The 22,245-nt window shown below is 39.2% G+C and overlaps 2 protein-coding genes across 13 annotated transcripts in view; one reads left to right on the top strand and one right to left on the bottom strand.

Moving 5' to 3' along the window:
• Positions 1 to 335: 335 nt before the first annotated feature.
• HNRNPK (heterogeneous nuclear ribonucleoprotein K) lies at positions 336 to 12,742 on the bottom strand. Of its 11 annotated transcripts, none has more exons than XM_047829852.1 (17): positions 12,611 to 12,742; positions 10,547 to 10,623; positions 10,360 to 10,444; positions 9,834 to 9,931; positions 9,088 to 9,144; positions 7,592 to 7,635; positions 6,640 to 6,712; positions 6,052 to 6,123; positions 5,438 to 5,551; positions 4,929 to 5,057; positions 4,002 to 4,309; positions 3,834 to 3,888; positions 3,441 to 3,524; positions 3,161 to 3,176; positions 3,001 to 3,083; positions 2,430 to 2,599; positions 336 to 1,714 (listed from the first exon to the last, which is right to left on the bottom strand). In XM_047829852.1, exons 3-17 carry the CDS (start codon positions 10,415 to 10,417, stop codon positions 1,681 to 1,683), a joined length of 1,395 nt encoding a protein of 464 aa, XP_047685808.1. In that variant the 5' UTR covers positions 10,418 to 10,444; positions 10,547 to 10,623; positions 12,611 to 12,742; the 3' UTR covers positions 336 to 1,680. The 11 variants fall into 11 exon arrangements, with proteins under 11 accessions (XP_047685808.1, XP_047685811.1, XP_047685812.1 ...); XM_047829855.1 differs by lacking the exon at positions 12,611 to 12,742 and adding an exon at positions 12,253 to 12,335; XM_047829856.1 differs by lacking the exon at positions 12,611 to 12,742 and adding an exon at positions 12,229 to 12,273.
• A 123-nt stretch (positions 12,743 to 12,865) lies between these two features.
• The window catches only part of RMI1 (RecQ mediated genome instability 1), a 29,890-nt gene continuing 20,510 nt past the window's right edge, over positions 12,866 to 22,245 (top strand). For both annotated transcript variants that reach the window (XR_007146288.1, XM_047829850.1), the window contains exons 1-2: positions 12,866 to 12,996; positions 18,581 to 18,641. The gene's annotated coding sequence lies outside the window, so the exon portion shown is untranslated. The remainder of the gene's footprint in view (positions 12,997 to 18,580; positions 18,642 to 22,245) is intronic.

Here is a 22,245-nt window from a genome sequence, read left to right as displayed (position 1 = left end):
TTCTCATGCTTTCTAGACAGTCGGAGGTTAATAGAAATTTTTAGAAATTTATGAGCCAGGAACCATACATAGTAAGGCAGTTGTTACATTATCTGTCAGCATTTTCAATCATCAAACTAGAGCTATTTTAAAGATAAAAACCTAAGAAATCCAAAATTTCTCGTAGGCAGTGTTGAGAATAGGAAGATCTGTACAACTGGATAATCATGACTCAGCTCTCATTATGCTAGACTCCCCCTTTTAACAAATTAAGAGCTTAATCACTGGGATTTTATATTTACCACCCCTGCCAGACTTCATTTATAAATGCTAGAAACACACTTCACACAAAAAAATTATAATTTAAGATTACTGTATTTCCTTACAAGAGGAACGTTTGAACAAATTTTACAGGTAGTCAATCAACCCTTGTTCAAATTGGGCACACATCAAATCTAGCATTATGGGAGTTTTATTTATTTGGAAGTGAACTTTTAACTATCAATACAAATGCCAAGATACTACACAAAACATCCACAGGAACTTTTTTCATCGTTTTTTTTTTTTTGAATCGTTCACAAACATTTCCTACATAATCCAACATACAACAGAGAAATGGTACATCTTTTTCCTTCAGTTTGCATACAATGGAAAAACAAGAATATATATATATTTTACAAAGTTTAACTAATAGACACTAGCAGGCTGACAGTTTGTCTATAGGTGAGAAATTATCTAATAAAAAATAATAAGAATTTATTTAGCATCAGTCACTTCCATAACCAAGTATTATTCTGATTAATAAAACTTGTTGCCATTAGGCTTCTGGCATATATTTAAACCATTACTGAATTTGTAGTATTGCTCCCCACCTCGGTTCTCCTTCACAATTACTAACATAGAAAACTGTTGCAGAGTAGGGGCAAGCATTTGCAAAAACAAACAAAAAATCCCCAGCTTATTATAAGCATGAATGTGTATGACAAAATTTCTTTCCAAGCAATGGACTTTCAAATCATCAAGAAATCACCAGAATGGAATTTGCCAAGATATTATGCCTAAGTCCAAGAAGAGATGCATTTATTTATATCCAACAGAGGAGCTGAAAATCAAACTTAGTGTTTAGTTTGGGGTGGGTTTGGGAATCCAGCCATTTGAAAAATGACTGTCTTAAAAAAAATGACCACCAAAAATAGGTTCACTAAATTTATTTTAAAAATCATAAAACGTTTCTTACAAAAGAGCATTACATTCTGCACACTGCTCTGAATAGATGCCAGGGACATATGGACTATTATTGTTACTTTTCCTCCCTGTCCCACCCCCCAAAATGTTACAGTGACCACAAAGCAAAGTGTTCACAATAATTACATGGGGGGAATATTTTTCCTTTAAACCACCAACAATGAACAAAAATTAAAATTCACTCACTCTGCTGCTGTTTCAAAATTTCAATGTTAGTTTTTGCACGCCCTTCCCCCCCCCACCCTGTTTGTAAGGAACTAAAACATTACATCTGGTGAACAGCAAAGATTTCACTACACCTCAAATGCAGAACACCTATGAAGCAGAGGAATGTTGGCTTTTTAAACAGAAGCAGATAAAAAAAAAAAGATGCAGGACTCCTTCAGTTCTTCACTAGTCTTAGAAAAACTTTCCAGAATACTGCTTCACACTATAAAAAAGAAAAAATATCTTGCATTAGAATCCTTCAACATCTGCATACTGCTTCACACTATAAAAGAAAAGAAAAAAAAGTACGAATTAGAATTTTTGTTCGTAACATCTTAATCAACATTAAGACAATTTCAATGCTAAATTAAAATGATAAACATGTCCATTACAATTAGAAGAATTAAAACATTAGCAATTACAAAATTAGAGCAATGTAAAATTCAAGAAAAATGATTAATAGTAAATCAGACATTAGTAGAGCAGAATTAGGAAAATGAAATTAAAAGTTGTTAATATTTGGTAGAGAAGACAAAGAAATGCCAGTAAGGTGTGAAATGCTGCGTTTTACAGCACCAATCATTTGTCCTGTAGAGGCATGGCCTGTGCCATATGGCAGACTGTGATTTGTTGTCGATTTAGTTATCTAAAAACAACAAAATCACTAGTCTTCCACACAGAACTAGACCAACATCCACTGAATCTTCTACATTTTCTACAGGCTCTGTATAATTTGTAACAAGTGGTTTTGGCAGCAGTTTTCACCAGAGAAATGAGAAGTTTGCTTGGTTAAGGCTTCTTCCAGCAAGATTAGTATTGAATGTCTTCGTTTTTAGTAAGAAAGCAGAAGAAAATTAAAGCAAAGCTATTAGAATGTTTAGAAGTTAGGTCCCCAAAAGGTTGAGACACCATGGCTTCTAAAAGAAAAATCAATTGAGAAGAAGGCTTTTTCAAGTTTTAGTATGTATAGGCTAGCACAAAGCTAAACTCAAACTGACCTGTTCTGCAGCAAATACTGTGCATTCTGTATCTGGTCCTGTGTTCCTGTAATGGTAATGATCCGATCTTCGGACCCTTCTAAAGGTTCATCAATTTTGATCGAAGCTCCTGACTCATGACGGATTTGTTTAATCCGCTGACCACCTTTGCCAATAATAGATCCAGCCAACTGAAAAGATTTTAAAAACAAGTGTTTATGATATACTTTCAAAGTAACCACATTACCTGTATTTTCAATGAATATCAAGAGTACTAACTTTGCACAGTTTATTCTAAGATTACTTAAGGCCCTCTAACCAATCAAGGTTTGAATTATGTTATTTACACAGCACACATCAACACTTCCTTTAATAAACAAATCAAGGGCTTCAAAACCCTCAGCTTTTAAAAACAGTGCAAGACTCAAGCCGGAGAAACACACCTCACTAAAGTCTGTAAAACACAATTTTAATCCTAAAATACAGTATTTTTATTAAGACCTTTTATTAAAAGTCAGGACACTAAAGAAAAAGACTCATTAAACGTTCCTTGTTAACATTACAAGAATGTAAGAATTCAAAGAATACTCACATCTTTGGGAATAGTTACTTGTGTAGTAATAATAGGTCCACCAAGATCACCATATGAGCCACGACCCCCTGCATAGGAATAATCTGATTTAAATAATGAGCATTAAGTTCATTTAGAAAGCATGAAATAATGTTTTGATTTCACAAAGGAAAAAACTTACCATATCCGGAGCCACCCTAAAAATGGAAAGAAAAAATAAAAAATTACTTTGCCTTCAAAACTACCCTTCAGGTATTTTAATATTCCTAAAATCTTAGTTTAGGAAACTAGAGTCCTCCCATATTCTCCCTAGGTTTTAGAAGACAATCCTTGGGGAAGAAAACACTTCAGGTACATAGCACAAAAACAAACACATTACAGGAGGGAAAAAGACTTACTGGCAAGGAGGTAAACATTTTAAGTTATTATTGACATGAATGCAAACACCCATGATACTCAACCTGTGGTTCATATGCCATCTGCCATTCTGATGGGCTCCATGTATCTATCGCAGAGTCCCAAGTTTCATCAGCACTGAAACCAACCTGTGTCAGAGACAGAACTTGTTAACATAACCTGGACTATATATTTCAGCCATTTTATAAGGTTCATTTCTATTTCACTTCACTCAAATATTTATTAGCACCAATCATACATTGTGGGGAAACAAAAATGGCTCAAAAAAGTCTTAATATTTCAACAAACTGACAACGATTTAACTAGTTATCTACCAAGTCCACTGGTAAAGCAAGCTTTTCAATTAACAATCATCTTCAACAAACTGTCAACTACTTGACTTTAAAACCCTTTACAGGCCCTCACATATACATTCATGATAAATGAAGAGTTCTTACCATGCCGTCATAGCGGTCTCCAGGTCTTCCTCTTCTGTCATAGGCCATTAGATCTCTGCAAGCACAGTACGTGTTGTAATCTCAGTACATGTCACACACAACAAAAATCTATCTACCCATCAAATGTAGCCGGTTGTTAAGTTAACTGTGTGGATGTAATAAACTTACCCTCCTCTAGGTGGTGGTGGAGGAGGAAGAGGAAGATTCCGAGCTCTGCTACCACCCCGGCCACCTCGTCCAGGAGGCGGTGGAGGAGGTCCTCGACGAGGGCTCATGTCGTCATAATCTCTTCTAGATGGAGGCATAGGACGCCCACCCCGACCAGGAGGCATTCTATCAAAACCGCCTCTCCCCCGCATGGGAAATCCCACAGGACGTCCACGGCGGTCATCAAACATCATTGTAAAACCACCATAATCGTAGGTTTCATCGTAAAAATTGGGATCGTAAGGCTGTGCACGTCCTTTGATGGGAGACTAAAACAAAAATGTAGCAACGTTAGAGAAAAGAACAAGGAAAGGAGACTTGTTTCATACTAAATGTTAACAAGCCAAACATTTCAAGTCCCTTATTTCTCCGGGGAGGTACTTGGGACAGGAGAAAGCAATCAGGCAAAAGGTTAATAGGAGGAAAGAAAGTATTTTTAAAAAAAAAAGCAGTATTTTTGGTGAGTCTGAAAATTTTACTGGCTCGTGGGGGAAGAAGCAGCAGCCTTTTACCCTCAGATCTCAAGGAAGAGAACACAAAACCCCACCCACACATTTCACAATGGGGTCTTTAAAGGAAAAAAAAAAAATCTCAAGGGCTGAAGGGATCGGTATCCTGGGTAAGCCTCTAACCCATGCTGAAGGACGTCAGTTGGGAAGCTATGCAACGTAGTACTAGTACTATAAAAACTACTTGAAGGACCAAAAATTATTAAATTCTCACCAATAATCAAATAACCACCATCTCAAAAAACTTTTAAATTAAAATATCCAAAAAACAAGAAAACCCCAACGGGTAAAGGCATAAGACAAAAGCCATTTGTGTAAACATTGTGACACTACTTTAGAATAAAAATTTGTTGCACAGAATTGAATGTAAATGAAGTACCTCCGAAATAAGATCAAGGATGATCTTGATGCACTCTACAACCCTATCAGGTTTTCCTCCAATAAGAACGACTCTGTCAGTGGAATGAGGACAGCATTCCTGGAAAAGCTTGATTGTTGTCTGTGTGTTCTGTAATAAGTATATAGTAAAGGGATGCATTAATTAGAAGACATTTAAAAATACATGAAATACACCAAAAAAAAAAAAAAAAATCCTAGGTTCAGAGAAATTTACATTCATATTCAGTACCCCCCCCCCCCACCTGACCATATAAAAACCCTGTTTAATAGCTCTAGGACCTTGCCAGTGTATAAAAATTTTGGCAAAAAACTCGCCCAAGCATGTCCAGGCTGTTGTATTTTAAAAGCAAACTACATGAACAAAGAAGTGATAAGGAATCTTAGGGAGGGAGGTCAAGTGGGGGAAGGAGAGAAGTCCACTGATCCAACTGTGTATGAACAACTATTCTCTAGTATACAGTAGGAGAAGAAAACAAACAGTGCCTTTACCTCTCGAAGTTCTTTGATTTTAGCACCTTTGACCCCAATAATGCCTCCTGCCAGACTCTGATGAATCAACAGTCTCAACTCGCAGTCAAAGTCGCTTCCTTTATAGTGTTGGTACTGCAGAGGGAGAGTTATAAGATTTTAGTCCCAAATCAAAGAATCCCCAATACACACTTATCTGCTATAAGCATGACAATATACTGTTGCAGTGAGCAACCTGAATTTATAGTTCAATAACTTTACCAGTTATGTGCTTATTATCCTCAATAGCCAGGCCCAAAAAGGACATTCTGCACCACCTTAAAAAACTATTTTATTTTCAGGTCCTGCAACACCATACCCACACTGCAGCCATTTAGCATGTCGCTGTTACCACAAAATTATTATTAACATTCAAATAACACCATAATAAAAATGACTGCAAAGCACTTTGCAAATGTAGTTAATTCCCACTGCAGCATGGAGCAGGGTCAACAGTGAGTTGTAAGACCATTCATTTCTCTTGTTTTTAAGCCTTTTTCTATAGAGACGGGATTAAGTACACTATGTTAAAAATAAAATTGATCCTATGGGCCAGGCTCCATACTTCAGTGGGGTTCAATGGCACTATGACATACATTTAAGCATTCCACAGCATCAGATTCGAGCGGGAGCTGGCTGGTTGCAGTGGGTGATGGCAACTGCAGGCCCTGAAAGTAGAAAAATAAGAGTAATAGGTTAAGTGTCTAGTGTGATCAGGCTATTGTCGCATATATTGGTAAAGCTACTACAACATATTTCATATCTATGCCATTAAATTCTTAAGAATCAAAGAGTAACTTTTTTCCTATATATCCAATAAACACATGAATATATAAAATTAAAAAAATCTAACACAGTCCTTTCCAACACAGTCCCCACAATCAATATTCTACCTTAAAAAACACCTCTTCTAGGACTAGAGCCCATAAAATATATGCTACACCCATATGCAAGACCACAGGTAGTTCATATTTACTCTGGAGTGGCCAGACTACATTTTTTTTTCCAGATTGCATTTTAAAACACACACATGGAGTAGTAACCATGCACATTATGTAGCAGTTTATGTCGCTGCTACAAACTGTCATAGCCACTGTCTCTCCACCTCCCCTATTAAGCCCCAATAAAACATTTTAAATATTCCCCCCTCAATTGCCAAATACATTAAAAAAAAGAGAGCCTACCTCTTCCAAGGTAGGGATGATTTTCTTCAGAATTTCTCCAATTGTTTCAATATCAGCACTGATACTCAATATGCTGTCAAACATCACAAATACCAGATAGTACAAAAAAGGTGGAAAAGAAAAAATGAGTTTTGTGTTCATCATCAGTAGTCATACAAACTTTCACAGAGAAGTAACATACAATTATTTAATCTCCCCATTTAAAGTAGCCTATTTATAGGTTTTTCACATGCATTTTGTTTTATGCCCAATACAGACATGATAACAATATTAGGAGACTTGCAGAGAGACAGAGAGAATGGGCTCTTGGAAGGGCTCAGATTAAGTGGGCAATAAATTGACCAGAACTGAAGCAGAGTTGAATATTTATGTTCCCCGCCACCACTAAGTTAATTAAGGATACCCTCGCTGTTACATTGGTAAAACTGGCACACCTTCTCTTAGGCAAAAGTGGGGGAATATGCAAGTGGTGAACATTATATCTGGAGTAAGGTTATGGATACCAGTTAGAAATTAGATCACTAATGGGCTCTGCAAGAAAACAAATACAAATGCGAGACAAAACAAAGACAACACAAATGAGAAGTGAAGGAAAGTGAACCAGAGTTAGCATTTCATCAGAAAAAATTATGAACAGGCAATGTTGGGAAGCAAGGTGGGCCACAAAGACAGAGCGAGAGACTATTTTGGTAACAATTTGATTTACAATGCAGCAAATATGCAACACTTGAAGCTGTGCTCCTTCCATCGAAATAAAATTAGTGGATCGTTTGGGTGGGCAACTCACGGTAAAAGTTCAGTGACAAAAAGACTTAATGGGGAAAATAAGACAGAAACTTGAAAAACAATACACCGTCTAAAGGGGATACTATTTAATTATATAAAAGGCAGGTAATAAAATACATTTCTCTCTTTCTAATCAGGCAGTGAGGCATAAACTGTTGGGACATACCGCTCGGGGCCACTGCTGTCTGGGACTGAAACACTGGCATTGTACTGCATTGGTCATTGGCGTTCGTGGATGTTGGCATTGGGCATGGGCATTCAATCAGAAGTTGTCAAGTATGGTACCCGTTTGGCAACGAGCACATTTTTGGGCATAGCCAACCAGGGTTTTCACATGGGCGTTCAGGGGCGGATGGGCCAACGTCATGGTGGGCAACGCAGGGGTAAGTCGATCCAGTACATGGGCAACGGAGATATATGGCCAAAAAAACAAGGAGAGGGAAAAGGGGGAAAAGCAATAAATTTTAATTTAATACAAACTATACTCATACTCTCAATTAATGAAACAAGCTTAAGTTGTTCTGAAGACTAACACAATAATGGACTTCTCTAAATCTGACTGTGGCTTAACATTTAAGGACCTTAAATGATGGTACTAGCTATTTTTTTTTTTCTTTTTAACAAACGATGTTTCAGTAGCAGGCTGGCTCATGAGGGTAGACACAAAACCTGTCATGACTCAGTTTACTAAAATTCTTGAGGAAATGGGGAAATTGATAACCCAGATAATTATATAGAGCATCTGGATTAAGAGGAGAGAGGTTTGTAAAAGACAAAACAAAAATTCCCACACCACCAAAAACCCTATCTCTTAAAAGACCAGTTTGGTTTCCTGGAGGTTTAAAACGCATTCCTAGATCCTAGCAGGCAAGTTTGTAAAATTTAAAACAAATTTTCAAGTTCAGTTTACAGGAGGAACATACAAAGATCTGCGACCAAGAGAGAAATGAAATACTATCAAATAAGTATTCAACACAAAGTTATTATTTGCCTCAACTTTAGCAAAGAAACATTAAGAGTGTGTACACTATGAGAAAAAAATTTAGGAATTTTGGTGTAGCCAAGTCCTATAAATATGCTCGCTTCTGGTGATACCAACATTTAATGTGTCTAATCACAAGAGTCAACCCACTATAAAATATGAAGACTCAAACAAATCATTGGCATTGACAAATGGTTTCCCAATTAGAAGATTAAGCGTCTATTCTTTACCCATATTTAAATCATGCAACCTCAACATTAATCTCTTTGTGCTCCATGTGCAAGCTGTTAAACAGATGGACGATTAAAAAATAAAAATTTTGGAGTTTAATCAGCCACCTGCAATGGTTTTTGTAATACTGTAATTGATTCACACACGGTAACTAGTGCAATTAAGGGTTTTTACACTGTCGTTATTTCTAATTAAAATGTTATCTTGAAGTGAATAATTTGGTGTAAAGTTATCAGAAAGGGAAGAGGTTTAATACAGATCCCCCCTCCCCAAACTCAATCTGTGCTTTGTTAAATCAGGAATGGCAAACCTTGAAATCAACTATGTATTCAATTATTACAAATGGCTTGTATCTAGACTACTGAATGATTTCTATGATGCAAATCTTTAAATTCCTACAAACACATAAATTGAAGCTGCTTGTGTAGTTTAAACTCTTTAATACTTACGTCTGTACGGAGAGCCTTAATATTCTTGCCTCCTTTTCCAATCACTGCCCCAGCATTCTGGAGAAGATATAAACACAAGAAATTTACTTCCCCTTATATCAACAGGTCTTCCTATGCTTTTAAAACTGCATCCAAACCCTTCCACCCCCCCAAAAAACAAAAACCCTAACAAAACTCTAACTTCCCCTTTTTGGTCATAGAGCTGAAAATCTATCTGGGTATCAAAATCAAAATCATGAAGTTAAAAAAAAAAAAAAAAAAATCGAGAGTCTATTGAGTTTTGAGGATGAAAACACCAAGACAGCTTTGCAGTATTAAGCATGCCAAAAATACAGAGTGTGAAAATTATGTACTGATTAACTTTATGGTATCATTCCAAAAAAGGTAATTTAAATACACTAGGTACCTTCACATTGTGATGTGATAATGCCCATCAAGTCAACTTGCCAGCTAGGATATTTTCCCCACAATGCAATCAAGGTATAATCTTTAATCCATTAATGCTTTAATCATCACCTATACCCTTTCTCCTACTTTTACTCATAGCGTCACTGTATTAAGGGCTTTCATTTTAATTGTCATCCAAATAACACGGTTTACCAATCTGTTTAAAAAGAGCCACACACATCTTTTACATTCCTTAATCTGTAAGGCTCAGGATGCTTCCCAGAGGGCCAAACCAGAACTTATTTTAATTTCTACTTCAGTAAGAACTACTTTAAGATTTTCCAGAGTAAAATTTATACCTTGCTCTGAAGCAGAATGCGTAGTTCAACCATCTCATCAGTGTTTCTAGATCTTTTAAAAGCTTGCTCCTCTTCCATATCTTCTGCAGGGCGTTTACCTAGAAATTAACAGTTCAGATGTCAAAGAAAGCACCAGTTATCAACAAGAAAAATCCCCTTTAATCCAATTACATTTCAGTTTTAACCCACAGGACAGAGAAAGCAACTCCGTTGTTTGGAGATTTGTTGCTAACTGAAAAGGCCAAAGCTGCTCAGATTCTAACTTTTAATTATGAATCAAAGCACGTTCCCTTCCAAAAAACTCTAAACACAAAACAATGAAAGGGACAAAATGATTCAAGGGATTAAAAGTTGTAAAACACAAAGAAAAATATTTTTTGTTGTCTTTAAGTTTACCGTCAACAACACAAAAGACAGTTGCATATAGTTCCTAAGTAGAAGAAAACTGACAGGGATGTCACACTAAACCGTTTTAAATAATGAAACAGAATAGAAAACACAAAAATTGCTAAAAATGTGTTCTCACCAAATTCACCATTGGTTTCAGTGTTGGGGAAGGTTTCCTCTGGCTGTTCAGTTTCCATTTTCTTGAATTAAATGGACACACCAATCTGTTGAAAAATAAAGAGGCTAGTACATTTGGTTTATTGGAAAGTAAGCTTTGTGTCTCGCTAAATAAAAGGCAAAGAAATGACTCTGCTTCTAGAACGTACCAGGTATTATATATCCTTGCAGAGCAGAACTGAAGTGTTCTGGGCGGGACCAACTGACACCCTAGTGCTGCAGTAGCCTATAAAAACCAACATAAATCAGTTTTGCTTTTTGGTTGCTCATTACTAAATACTAATGAACAGTGATCTGAATACAAATAAACTAAAGAGCTCTTTCTATAACTTGTTTTAGGGTCTTACACTCTCAAGTGAGTGTAAGCCTTAGGAAAAAAAAGTAACCAAAGGACTCTGATTCTTTTGCAAAAGGGAAACCACGAATTTTTAGCCATTGGACTGAGTCCCACCACGGCAACTAATGGTTTTATACAATAAATACAGAAACGACAAAGACCTGTAATAAGCTCAGAGTCTCAATTTTGTCCCCAAAGGTATAAATTTATAGGTACACAAAATTGATTATACTGGAATTTTAAATTGCTCGTGGGTCTCTTCCCATTGCTGACTTGAAAGGCCATTCTCTGAACTCTCTAAAGTTTACAAGCGAAGGCAAATTCAAGCTATATCCAACAATCAGGTCAAAGTACCGGAAAATTAATTCTTAAAAAAAAAAACCTTATAGGGAGCAGACCCAAACCGCCAGCACTGCTCTATTACTCAAATACAGCTAATGGAACCCCAGAACGCTAATACTGGCCCCATAGAAATAATTGAAGTTAGGTTAAAACTCTCTGCATCGTAACAACTATTTCTTTAATGTCAGCGTGATAGGACCGCAAGTCGCCTTTCACCAGCCCTCACAGGACTAGCAGAAAAGAAATAGTCAAGTGGCTTCCGCCAGACAGCCTAAAGCTAAAACTCGAGGATACGTTTTATGCCTTTCATTCTTTCATAACATTTGTCGATAAGCTTCTCTTTTAACGACTAACTGAAACGCTATCCTTACGGCCCATCCTTCAGCTAAGCGTTGGAGTATGCTGGAAAATTTAGATAAAAACGTTGCCGCGGTTCATCGTTCAAGTCTTTCAGTCACCATTCCTCAGACCGTGAAAACCACTAATTACGGGCGCGACTAGCCGAACGCAAACATGCTCCCCCCCGCCGCCCCGCACGATACCGGGGATCCGCAACGGCCGAGTAACAGGAGTTGAATAAGCCGAAGGCGAGACCAGAAGCGCCGCGCCGCTCCTCACCCGGACCCGACAGGAAATGGCGGCCCGCGTAATGGCGACTACGTGCTACTAGGCGGAGCCGAGCGCGGACCCCCTCCCCCACCCACCACGCGGTCCCGAGATCTCATCCCCCGCACCCTCCCCCCACCGCGGGAGAGACAAAGCAACGGAGGCAGCCTCGACCGTTCCATCTCCCCCGCTCCAGCTCCGAGCCTGGGGCCGGGAGGGCCGAAGTGCGGGGTGCCCACACAAAGAGAGCGGCGGCATTCTCCACCGCCCTCGGGTCCCGCCCGCCGGCCGCCTCTTCCTACACAAGATGCCTGATTCCAAGCCTGCAAAACTACAGATCATCCTACAGGCAGTTGCCTCGCAATTCCCCCCCGCAGCCTCTAGCACCACGACGCGGACTGCGGATACACGCTCAGGGAAATGGCGGAGGTGGGGGGGAGGGGAAAGCGGGCAACGTTCCCTTCTGAGAAGCGGCCAACCACCAAGCAGCCCCCAAACGCCTCCCTCAAGCGGCAAACTTGGTCTCCGATGCTCGCCCCCACGCACCGTTCGCCCTGCCCCGTTCCTCACCGCGCGAGGCCGCCGTCCCTGTGCCGCCGCGCCGCCTCAGCCGGTCACAGCTAGACAGAGAACGAGCGCAGGCCCCCGCCGCCTTCCCCCGCCTCCCCGCGCTCTCCTACCCCGCCGCCGAGCCCAATTGGTTGCCCGGGCTTCAGCGGTGGCGCGAGGGCAAAGCGATTGGCTCAAGGCCGCGTCAATCAAGGCGCCGAAGGAGGCGACGCCACGCCTCGCGCCGGCGCCTCCCTTCAGGTTGTGAGGCCGCTAAGGGCCCGAGAAAAGCCGGGCTTGGGAGAAGTCAACGCAATCTTTAGGGAGGCCAAACCCCTGCCTGAATCTATAATACCCTAGCGCCGAAAACCCCAATTACCTATAGGCCGCAAAAAAGCGGGACGTAGGCAAGACGTCGAGGTTGCAGCAGCAGAGAAACAGGGAATAATGGCGTCTGCAGTGCTTTCGCCTGGAGCGCCCTCCTCCTTTCTCGTTCGCGCACTCACTAGAGGCAGAGGAGAGGGAGGGGGGGAAAACCTCTCGCGAGAACTGAAGGCTACCTCGTTCACGCGCACAGGGAGGGGGCGGGGAAGGGGCGTTTTCGGGGCCTACGGAGTCTTTTAGATTTGGAGGAGGGGTGTGAGCGCGCGGCAAATCGGGCGGGAAGAGGCAAAAAAGGATTAGGGCGCGCACCGTAGCGGTTCCTGTTCTCACAGTCGCGCGGCCCAGGGACCGCTGTTGCGCGAGAGGAAGGCGGACGCCCAGGTCGGTGCTAGGCCCAGACGAATGCCCCCGTTTCCACAGTCCACACTCGCGTCTCCCTCCCACCCAGCACTCCCGTTCTCGCCCGGGCTGCGGGCTGCCGGGCGGGCTGCGCGGCGGTGAGTGCAGCCCGCCCGCCGCCGGCCCCCGCGGCGGAAACCCGCTGTTTGTAACGGGCCGCAGCGCCCGTCCGGAGCGGCCCGGGTCGGGGGCCTGCTGGCGGTTCGCGGCCCGCTGTCGGCTCGGACGGGAACCCAGGAAACGCGTGCCGGTCCGCTTGCCTGCGGCCGGGCGGCCTCGGAGTCCCGGAGAACTGGTCCTCTTTGCTTCCGACTCCCCGCCAGCGCTCCCGGAGATCCCAGGCGTCTTCACAGGCTTTCTGACGAGACCATTCTTTTTTCCCCGCTCTGTTCTTCCTTTCCCCCCATTTTTGTTAAATGGGACCTGTGAGAAAAGTATTCGGTAGTGTCGTCGCTGCAGTTTGTGGAAAATTTGCTGGAAGTATTACATTCTATCCCCTAAAATGAATGCGATTCGCACAATAAGTTGTAGACGTCCGCGTTCTGTTTCTTGCAGCTGTTTAAAGCTCCGACCGAGTGAGTGGCGGTGTTCCGCAGTGATTAAAACCCCCCAAACCTCCTCCTCAAATATGTCACAGATCTGGCGTATTCAAGTTTGCGCTTGCTTTGTGTTCGGTTACTTCTGAGGCCCTTGTGCCGAGCTTTGATGACTGCTTTTGTTAAGGCTCTTAAGGTCATTTCGACTCGGTGCCGACCCTGGGAAATCGCCTGGCCTGGTAGTAGCCAGTCGCCACATCCTCACTCTTCTACTCTCCAGCCTTCACCCACAACCCCAAATAGGCGTCGAAGCATAAAGATGTTGTGATTTACATATAATTTTAACTCCACCATTTGCAGAATACATATATGTGTATTTTGTCGTGATGAAATGTGCCGTTCCATCTTACTGTAACTTGATTTCCCTCTTGAATAATTTGCAGAATGGATGTAACCAGCACCTTTTTTGGTATGATTGCATTCATCCATGATCTTTCACTCGCCTAATGAGGAAGAAACTCTTGTTGGAGGAGCCCAGGACTTCATGAAGCCTGAACATTTACTGGCTAGGAGGATAGTTAAATACTGTTAAAAGCATAGTGTCTGCGATTGTGGAGTTTATAGAGAAGGTCTCTTTCAGTGGCCATGTAATTTTTTTAAACGCCTTCCTCCATGATGAATGTATCTTCACGAAGAGCCTTGTTGGGAGGGTAAAACTTAGTTCACATTTTGGTTTTATATTATATGGTTCAGATCTTTATTAAATATTCAACCATGAATTGATGCATGTATGTAGGGGTTGAGAACACTTGTTTTATAGAGATTTCATCTGCCAGTCAGAATTCGCAGTATTTAATTGACTGCCTTAAAACCTGGGACATTTCACTAACACTTAAAGGGACATATAGGGGTACTGTACTAACGATACTTTCTTTCAAGCTAGTATTTCTGGTGTAATTATCAGTTTCTACCCTGATAACGTGAAGAGTGGTGAGCAGGAATGCAAATTAAACAGCCCTATCTAAGAACTTCCTTCTCCCAGTTTCACTGTCTTCTGACTGGACCTTAACTGGTGAAAGCTGTTACTTACCTTTCCTAGATAGTATTGCCTGAAAGGAGTTTTTTTCTTCTTTTTCCATGTGTTTCCTCTTTATCTGTTTTAACTATTAGTTTGCTCTTGAACAGGAAAGTCTCTTTCCACCAGTTTTTCATCCTCTATTGTTTTCAACCAAACTACTGTGTTGTACTTTTGCTCATTCAAGGACTTTAGCAAGTCTTTGCCAAAGTACCCATCAAGTTGGATACATCACTGGCTCCTATCTTGTATAATTTTATGGTCATTTTGAACTCCCAGTGAATTCAGAGCTAGTATTACTTAGCCTTGGGGTTTACTTTAGATGAACTCATATAATTCAGATTGTACACTAGCCAGCTGGATGATTATTTAAAATATAAGTACTATTTCCTAAGGTTCCCAACTATGTGCCCTACCTTGTGCTGGCAGTTTAAAGCTTACTACAGTCCTGCGAGTAAGTTGTGGTTATCTGTTTTATGGATAAGAAAACTTAAGACTGAGAAGTTAAGGAATATGTCTGAGGTCACATAGCAGAGGTGGAATTCTCTTTTCCTATTCTCTTTTCCTTACAGTAGGTTATGGAAGATCCACGAACAGCTCCACTGATAACCTCTTCTGATTTCAGTCATTAAATATAGTTTCCCCCCTAATTTTCAGAGAATATCTTCTCAGAATTTTAAAGTTACCCTTAATGAGTTTTAAGACACTTTTATTTTTTAGATGAAGCTAGTGTAAACATGGAGTAGTTATGATTTCAACATTTGTTAGTGCTTGTAAGTCTCAGCTGTTGGTTAAATGCCACATGTGTCCAAAAGGATGGTACTTCTGCTGTTTGTTATATTTTTTTGAAAAAGGGGAATAGGTGAGGCTGACTGAAAATTAACTTATACATCAAAGATGCCTAAGTCTTTGTGATGTACGATAGGATTTTCCTACTCTGTTCTTTCCTGGTCAGTTCCTGCAGTCAAGAACTTGAATGTAGATTATTGTGTTTAGTCAAGTTCAGAGAGTATAAAGTCAGCTTTTTAGAAAACATTTTTTTCATGATTATAAAATTAACAGGGATTAAGATATATATACATATATGTATGTATATATATATAGTTTTATACCTGGCCTTTTTCTTAATAAAATATGAACATATTTTCATGTTATTAAACAGACCTGTAGAAATTTTTTTAAAGACTATAACCTATTTCATGGATCCAGTGTAGTGTATTTAATCCCTGCTTCTCCCCCCCCCCCATTGTTGAACATTTAGATTATTTGTTTTTTTCCAACCTATACAAATACAATGAATGATAAACACTCTAGCACTTAAGTCTGTCCTTTCTGATTGCTTTCTTAAGATTCATTTTGGAGAGAAAAAGAAGTGATCATATGGTATGCACATTCTTAATGTACAATTTAAGAAACATACCTGTCCATGTTTTTCTTTTCTTGGACAGTGATGTTCATGAGGATCACGGGCTGTTCTTTTGTGTCTGAGTGGTTGGGAAATTGTGCTCCCTAGCTCACACCTCCCCTCTAAGTTGTTTCTACCTGCAGTGACTGTGATTACTCAATTTCTCCAGAAAGAGAGGAAGGAAAACCTTAAGAATTCTCTAAAGAAGTAGATGCAAGTAATACAATTTATTAAATTATGAAGAGGCTCAGTTATTGAAACCCAGTGTAAACTTCATCATGTAGATTCCACATGATAATACTTTTTCCATTTAATTAAATTTTTAAATAAAAATTTCTTTCTAACATGTAGGAAAAAATCCTATTATATATAGAATCCTCTTCTTATTACAATTATGATAATATGCAGTTGGGGGGGGAACTACATCCATGTTTCTGATTAGTATACCCTACACTTACTTTGCTTTTAAATGAATTCTGTGTAACAAATGTTTATTTAGCAGTCAGTTTTTCCCCAAAGTTCTTGACTTTTTGGTAAAATATTGGAATTTAGCTATGTTTGAATGCTTGCACAGGGTTAAGTATCTCATCACATTTACTTGCGTTTTATATATGTCTTGGTTATCTTTTAGGGTTTTAATCAGAATTTTTTTCTTTGCCTAGTATGGTAACATTATTATAAAATTATAGTATGTCAATTAGCTTGAGAAGTGGAGATTTAAATCCTAGAGGATAGTACTTGGAGAGAATTATTAATTAGGACTGTCACACATTAATAGAACAATTTAGTTGTGGTTCACTGAGCTGTGTTTCTCAGAATTTGTCCCAACTGTCATTTAAAAGGAGTTTGTCGCTTGCCATGTTCAACAACACTAACAAGGAGGTACATGTTTGAAATAAGGAAAAAAATGAAAAAAATAAATGGATACATAAGACTTAAAATATCAGTTTGTAATTTTAAAAATTTTGAAATTGTTTTATGTGGTATTTTAGTAGTTATAGCAAAGGAAAAGTATTACTTAACCATGGCACTGTTGTTTTAAAGCTGTCATAAAGATAGATGCAGTGGGTGATGTTAAGTTTTTCTTTCACTTGACTTTGTACGTGAAATAATTTATAATGCACTAGAGGAACTTATTACTTAAATGCGATCTGAAAAAAGTCTGTTCATTATAACAGCAGTACAGTGCTCTTATGGAATGACTTTTTTATGTGTTTTATTTGTAAGTGATTTTGTATATAAATGAGGGACTGGCTATACTTTCCCTTTTCACATAAATCAACAGGGTCTAGCAAAAGGCATAAGAATGGAAATTAGAAGAACTTATGTTCTAGTTCTGGGCCTGCTTTGATACATGATCTTAATATGTCTTAATCTTCAAGCTTCAGTTTTATTCACTTAAGTAGATGACAGAACTTACTCTATCATGTTATTTTGAGGTTTAGGTAATACTACAGATGTAAAAGTATTTTGAAAAAAGCTAAACCTCTTACAGATAGGTTTTAACTTTTATTTTCAGCAAACCTTTATCTTTATCTCTGTTTATATAGTTGTACCTACTGGGATCCAGGATTGATGTCTCTGAAATTCATCCTTGTTCATTTCATTTCCTGTCCAGCCTTGACCTTTTCAATTCACAGCCAGGCCATCTTTCTTCCTTTCCCATTTTTTCCTTCCTTCTCCTAGAAGTAGCCATAAAATTATCTCCTGTTATTTAACAGGTTCAGCTAGAACGTGCCATTTGTGTTATATGGCTGCATGTACTGTAATAATTTTAGGGATGTATACTGTACCCAGAGTGATTTATAGTACAAAACATTCTGCAAACAACTTAATTGTAATTGTGGCATTTATGCTTGATAATTCACTTAATTTATAACTCAACTGAAAGTACTCTTTGTCCTGATTTCCGTTTACTTAATGACTATCATTACATTAATACAACACCTTTGCAAATTATACTAGGCCCATCTGCCAGTGCTGTCATGTTTAAATTTTAGTGGAGGAAATAGGTAACTTACTGAATGAGCATACCTAAGACCCATGGATCTGGTGTAATTTTTGAGGTTAAAAAATATGACAACAGATGCAATCAAATGGCACTTTGGAATCAGGTTATGTAAGTACAATTGACTCCTGAACAGAGCTGGGATTAGGGATGCTGACCCCCACCTAGTTGAAAATCTGCTTGTAACTTTTGACTCCCCTATAATTAGCTACCATTAACTTACTGCTGACCACAAGCTTTGCCAATAACAGAAGTAGTCAGTTAGCACATATTTTGTGTACTGTATATACTGTATTTTTACAGTAAAGGAAGCTGGAGAAAATATTAAGAAAGTTTAAGAGAAAATACATTTACAGTTCTATAATTATTGGAAGAAATCTGCATAAAAATGGGCCTGTGTAGTTGGAACCTGTGTTCAAGGGTCAGGTGTACAGATCTCTCTGTCTTGAAGATGTCCCTAAGCTATGGCTTCATGAAATCATGCTTGGTTTTAACATGCCTTTATTTTAATTAATTTTATATTTGATGTTATTTTGTTTTAGGTCTGTCTTTTAAGCATACAACTGGATTTGGCTTATTCATTTTGAGAGTATCTTTTAACAGGTGAGTTCATCTATATTCGTTACGATTGCTGGTATATTTAGACATGTTTCTACCATTTTATTGTTTCTATTTATGGTGGTTGGCTGTTTGTGCCTTCTGTTAGTTTTCTTTGTTTTCCTCAGCTTGTTTGAAAGTTATATTTCTAGTTTTTTGGTATTTACCTTCAGTTTTTCTTATTGAGGTAAGTTAAAAAAATTTTTTTTAATGTTTATTCTTAGAGAAAGAGAACACGAGTGGGGGAGGGGCAGAGAGAGAGAGAGAGACAGACAGACAGACAGACAGACAGACAGACAGAGACACGCACAGAATCTGAAGCAGGTTTCAGGCTCCGAGCTATCAGCACAGAGCCCAATATGGGGTTCAAACTTACGGAACTGCAAGATCATGACCCGAGCTGAAGTCAGACGCTTAACCGACTGAGCCACCCAGGCACCCTGAGATAATTTACATACAGTAACATTTATGTTTTTCTTGGTGTGTATCTCTGTGTGTTTTAACAAACATAGGCATATCATCATCACTACCAAGATCATGATATAGAACAGCTTCATCACCGCCCACATTTCTTTATGCCCTTGTAGTCAGTCTTGGGCAACCATTGAACTGTTTTTTATTGCTAGTGTTGCTTTTTCCAGAATGCCATATAAATGGAATTGTACAGTCTTTGTCTGGCTTCTTTCACTTCACATACTGCATTTGACATTTGTCCTAGTCTGTTCAGGCTGCTCTAACAAAAATACCATAAACTGGGTGGCTTGGAAACAACAGAAATTTACTTCTGTGGAGGCTGGGAAGTAAGTCCAAGATCAAGGTGTCAGCAGTTTTGGTGTCTGGTGAGGACGCACTTCTGTGTTCATGGACAGCCATCTTTTCGCTGTAACTTCCCATGGTGAAAGGGGCAAGGTAGCTCTGTGGTGGTGATAGGGTGGGGAGCTCTTATAAAAGCCATAATCTCTTTCATGAGTGTTCTACCCTATGACCTAAACGCATCTCAAAGGCCCTATGCCTAATACCTTCACATTGGGCATTAGAATTTCAGCATATGAGTTTTGGTGGGGACACAGTCTATAAATAGCAACATTTGTCCATGATAGTGCATCTATTAGTAGCTTATTCATTTTTATTACTGAATAGTATTCCATTGCAATGATGTACCATAATTTATTGATCCATTCACCAGTTGAAGGACATGTGGGTTTTAAAGCTACTATGCAGTCACACATGCTACCGTTGGGCCATGAGGCCATAAAGCTACTGTGAACATTCACATAGAGATTTTTAATTAATGTAAGTTTTCATTGCTCTTGAGTAGATACCTAATAATGTGATTGTTCGGTTATATGGTAAGTGTGTGTTTTTGTAAGAAATTGCTTATCTGTTTCCCAAAGTGGCTGTGCTATTTTGTATTCCCACTGGCAATGTATGGAAATTTCTAATTTTTGTTATGCTCAGTTATTTTTTACTTTAGCATTGCTAATAGATGTGTAGTATCAGCTGTGATTTTACTTTTCCATTTCCCTAATGTCTAATAATATTGAGCATCTTTTAATGGGTTTATTTGCTATCTGCATATTTTCTTTGGTGAAGTGTCTATTCAGATGTTTTATTCATGTTTGTTTTCTTTTTATTCTTTTTTTTAATGTTTAATTTTGAGAGAGAGAGAGTGCATGAGTGCATACGCATGAGCAGGGGAGGGACAGAGAGAGTGGGGGACAGAGTTTCTGAAGTGGGCTCTGTGCTGACTCAGCAGAGAACCTGCTGCAGGGCTCGAACTAACAAACCATGAGATCATGACCTGAGCCAAAGTTGGAAATGTAACTGACTGAGCCACCCAGATGCCCCAAATAAGTTTGTTTTCTTACTAAATTTTAAGTATAAGTTCTTCTGTATTCTGGGTACAACTCTTTTGTCAGTTATTTCTCTCAGTCTGTGGTTTGTCGCATGTGTGTGGCTTTATATTCTTTTTTTTTTTTATTTTTTATTTTTTAAAATTTACATCCAAATTAGTTAGCATATAGTGCAACAATGATTTCAGGAGTAGATTCCTTAATGCCTCTTCCCCATTTAGCCCATAACCCCCTCCCACAGCCCTTCCAGTAACCCTCAATTTGTTCTCCATATTTATGAGTCTCTTCTGTTTTGTCCCCCTCCCTGTTTTTATATTATTTTTGTTTCTCTTCCTTTTTGTTCAACTGTTTTGTCTCTTAAAGTCCTCATATGAGTGAATTCATATGATTTTTGTCTTTTTCTGACTGATTACTTTCACTTAGCATAATACCCTCCAGTTCCATCCACGTAGTTGCAAATGGCAAGATTTCATTCTTTTTGATCGCAGAGTAATACTCTATCGTATATATGTATATATATCACCATATCTTCTTTATCCGTTCATCCATCGATGGACATTTGGGCTCTTTCCATACTTCGGCTATTGTTGATAGTGCTGCTATAAACATGGGGGTGCATGTGTCTCTTCGAAACAGCACACCTGTATCCCTGTGGATAAATGCCTAGTAGTGCAATTGCTGGGTTGTAGGGTAGTTCTATTTTTAGTTTTTTGAGGAACCTCCATACTGTTTTCCAGAGTGGCTGCACCAGCTTGCATTCCCACCAGCAATGCAAAAGAGATCCTCTTTCTCCGCATCCTTGCCAACATCTGTTGTTGCCTGAGTTGTTAATGTTAGCCATTCTGACAGGTGTAAGGTGGTATCTCATTGTAGTTTTGATTTGTATTTTCCTGATGATGAGTGATGTTGAGCATTTTTTCATGTGTTGGTTGGCCATCTGGATGTCTTTGGAGAAGTGTCTATTCATGTCTTTTGCCCATTTCTTCACTGGATTATTTGTTTTTTGGGTGTTGAGTTTGATAACGCTTTTTATTCCTTTTTTTATTAAAAAATTTTTTTTTAATGTTTTTATTTATTTTTGAAGGAGAGAGAGAGAGACAGAGCATGAGTGGGGGAGGACTAGGGAGAGAGGGAGACACAGAATCCAAAGCAGGCTCCAGGCTCTGAGCTGTCAGCACAGAGCCCAATGTGGGGCTTGAACTCATGAACCATGAGATCATGACCTGAGCTGAAGTCAGATGCTCAATCGGCTGAGCCACCCAGGTACCCCGATAAGGCTTTATATTCCTTACGGTGTTTTTCACAGAGCAGAATTTTAAAATTTTGATAAAGCCCAATTCATTAATTTCTTTTACGAATTATAGTTTTGTTGTTGTCCCCAAGAAAACTTTTTTAAAAGTTTACTTATTTACTCTAAGAAAGAGAGCACAAGTGGGGAAGGGGCAGAAAGAGAGGTAAAGAGAGAGAATCCCAAGCAGGCTCTGCACTGACAGTGCAAAGCCCAATGCGGGGCTTGAACTCACAAGTCGTGAGATCATGACCTGTGCAGAAGACACTTGCTTAACTGACTGAGCCACCCAGCCACCCCTCCCTAAGAAAACTGCTAAGAAACCAAGGTCACAAAGATTTTGTCTTAACTTTTCTCATAGCTTTTCTATAGTTTTAGTTTTCATATTTAGGTCAATGATTCATTTAGAGTTAATTTTTATATATAGTGTGAGGTATTGGTTGAGGTTCATATTTTTGCATATGAATTG

The sequence above is a fragment of the Prionailurus viverrinus genome, chromosome D4 (genome assembly GCF_022837055.1).
Source record: "Prionailurus viverrinus isolate Anna chromosome D4, UM_Priviv_1.0, whole genome shotgun sequence".
NCBI classification, from domain to species: Eukaryota; Metazoa; Chordata; class Mammalia; order Carnivora; family Felidae; genus Prionailurus; species Prionailurus viverrinus.
This window is presented reverse-complemented; position numbering and strand designations above follow the sequence as displayed.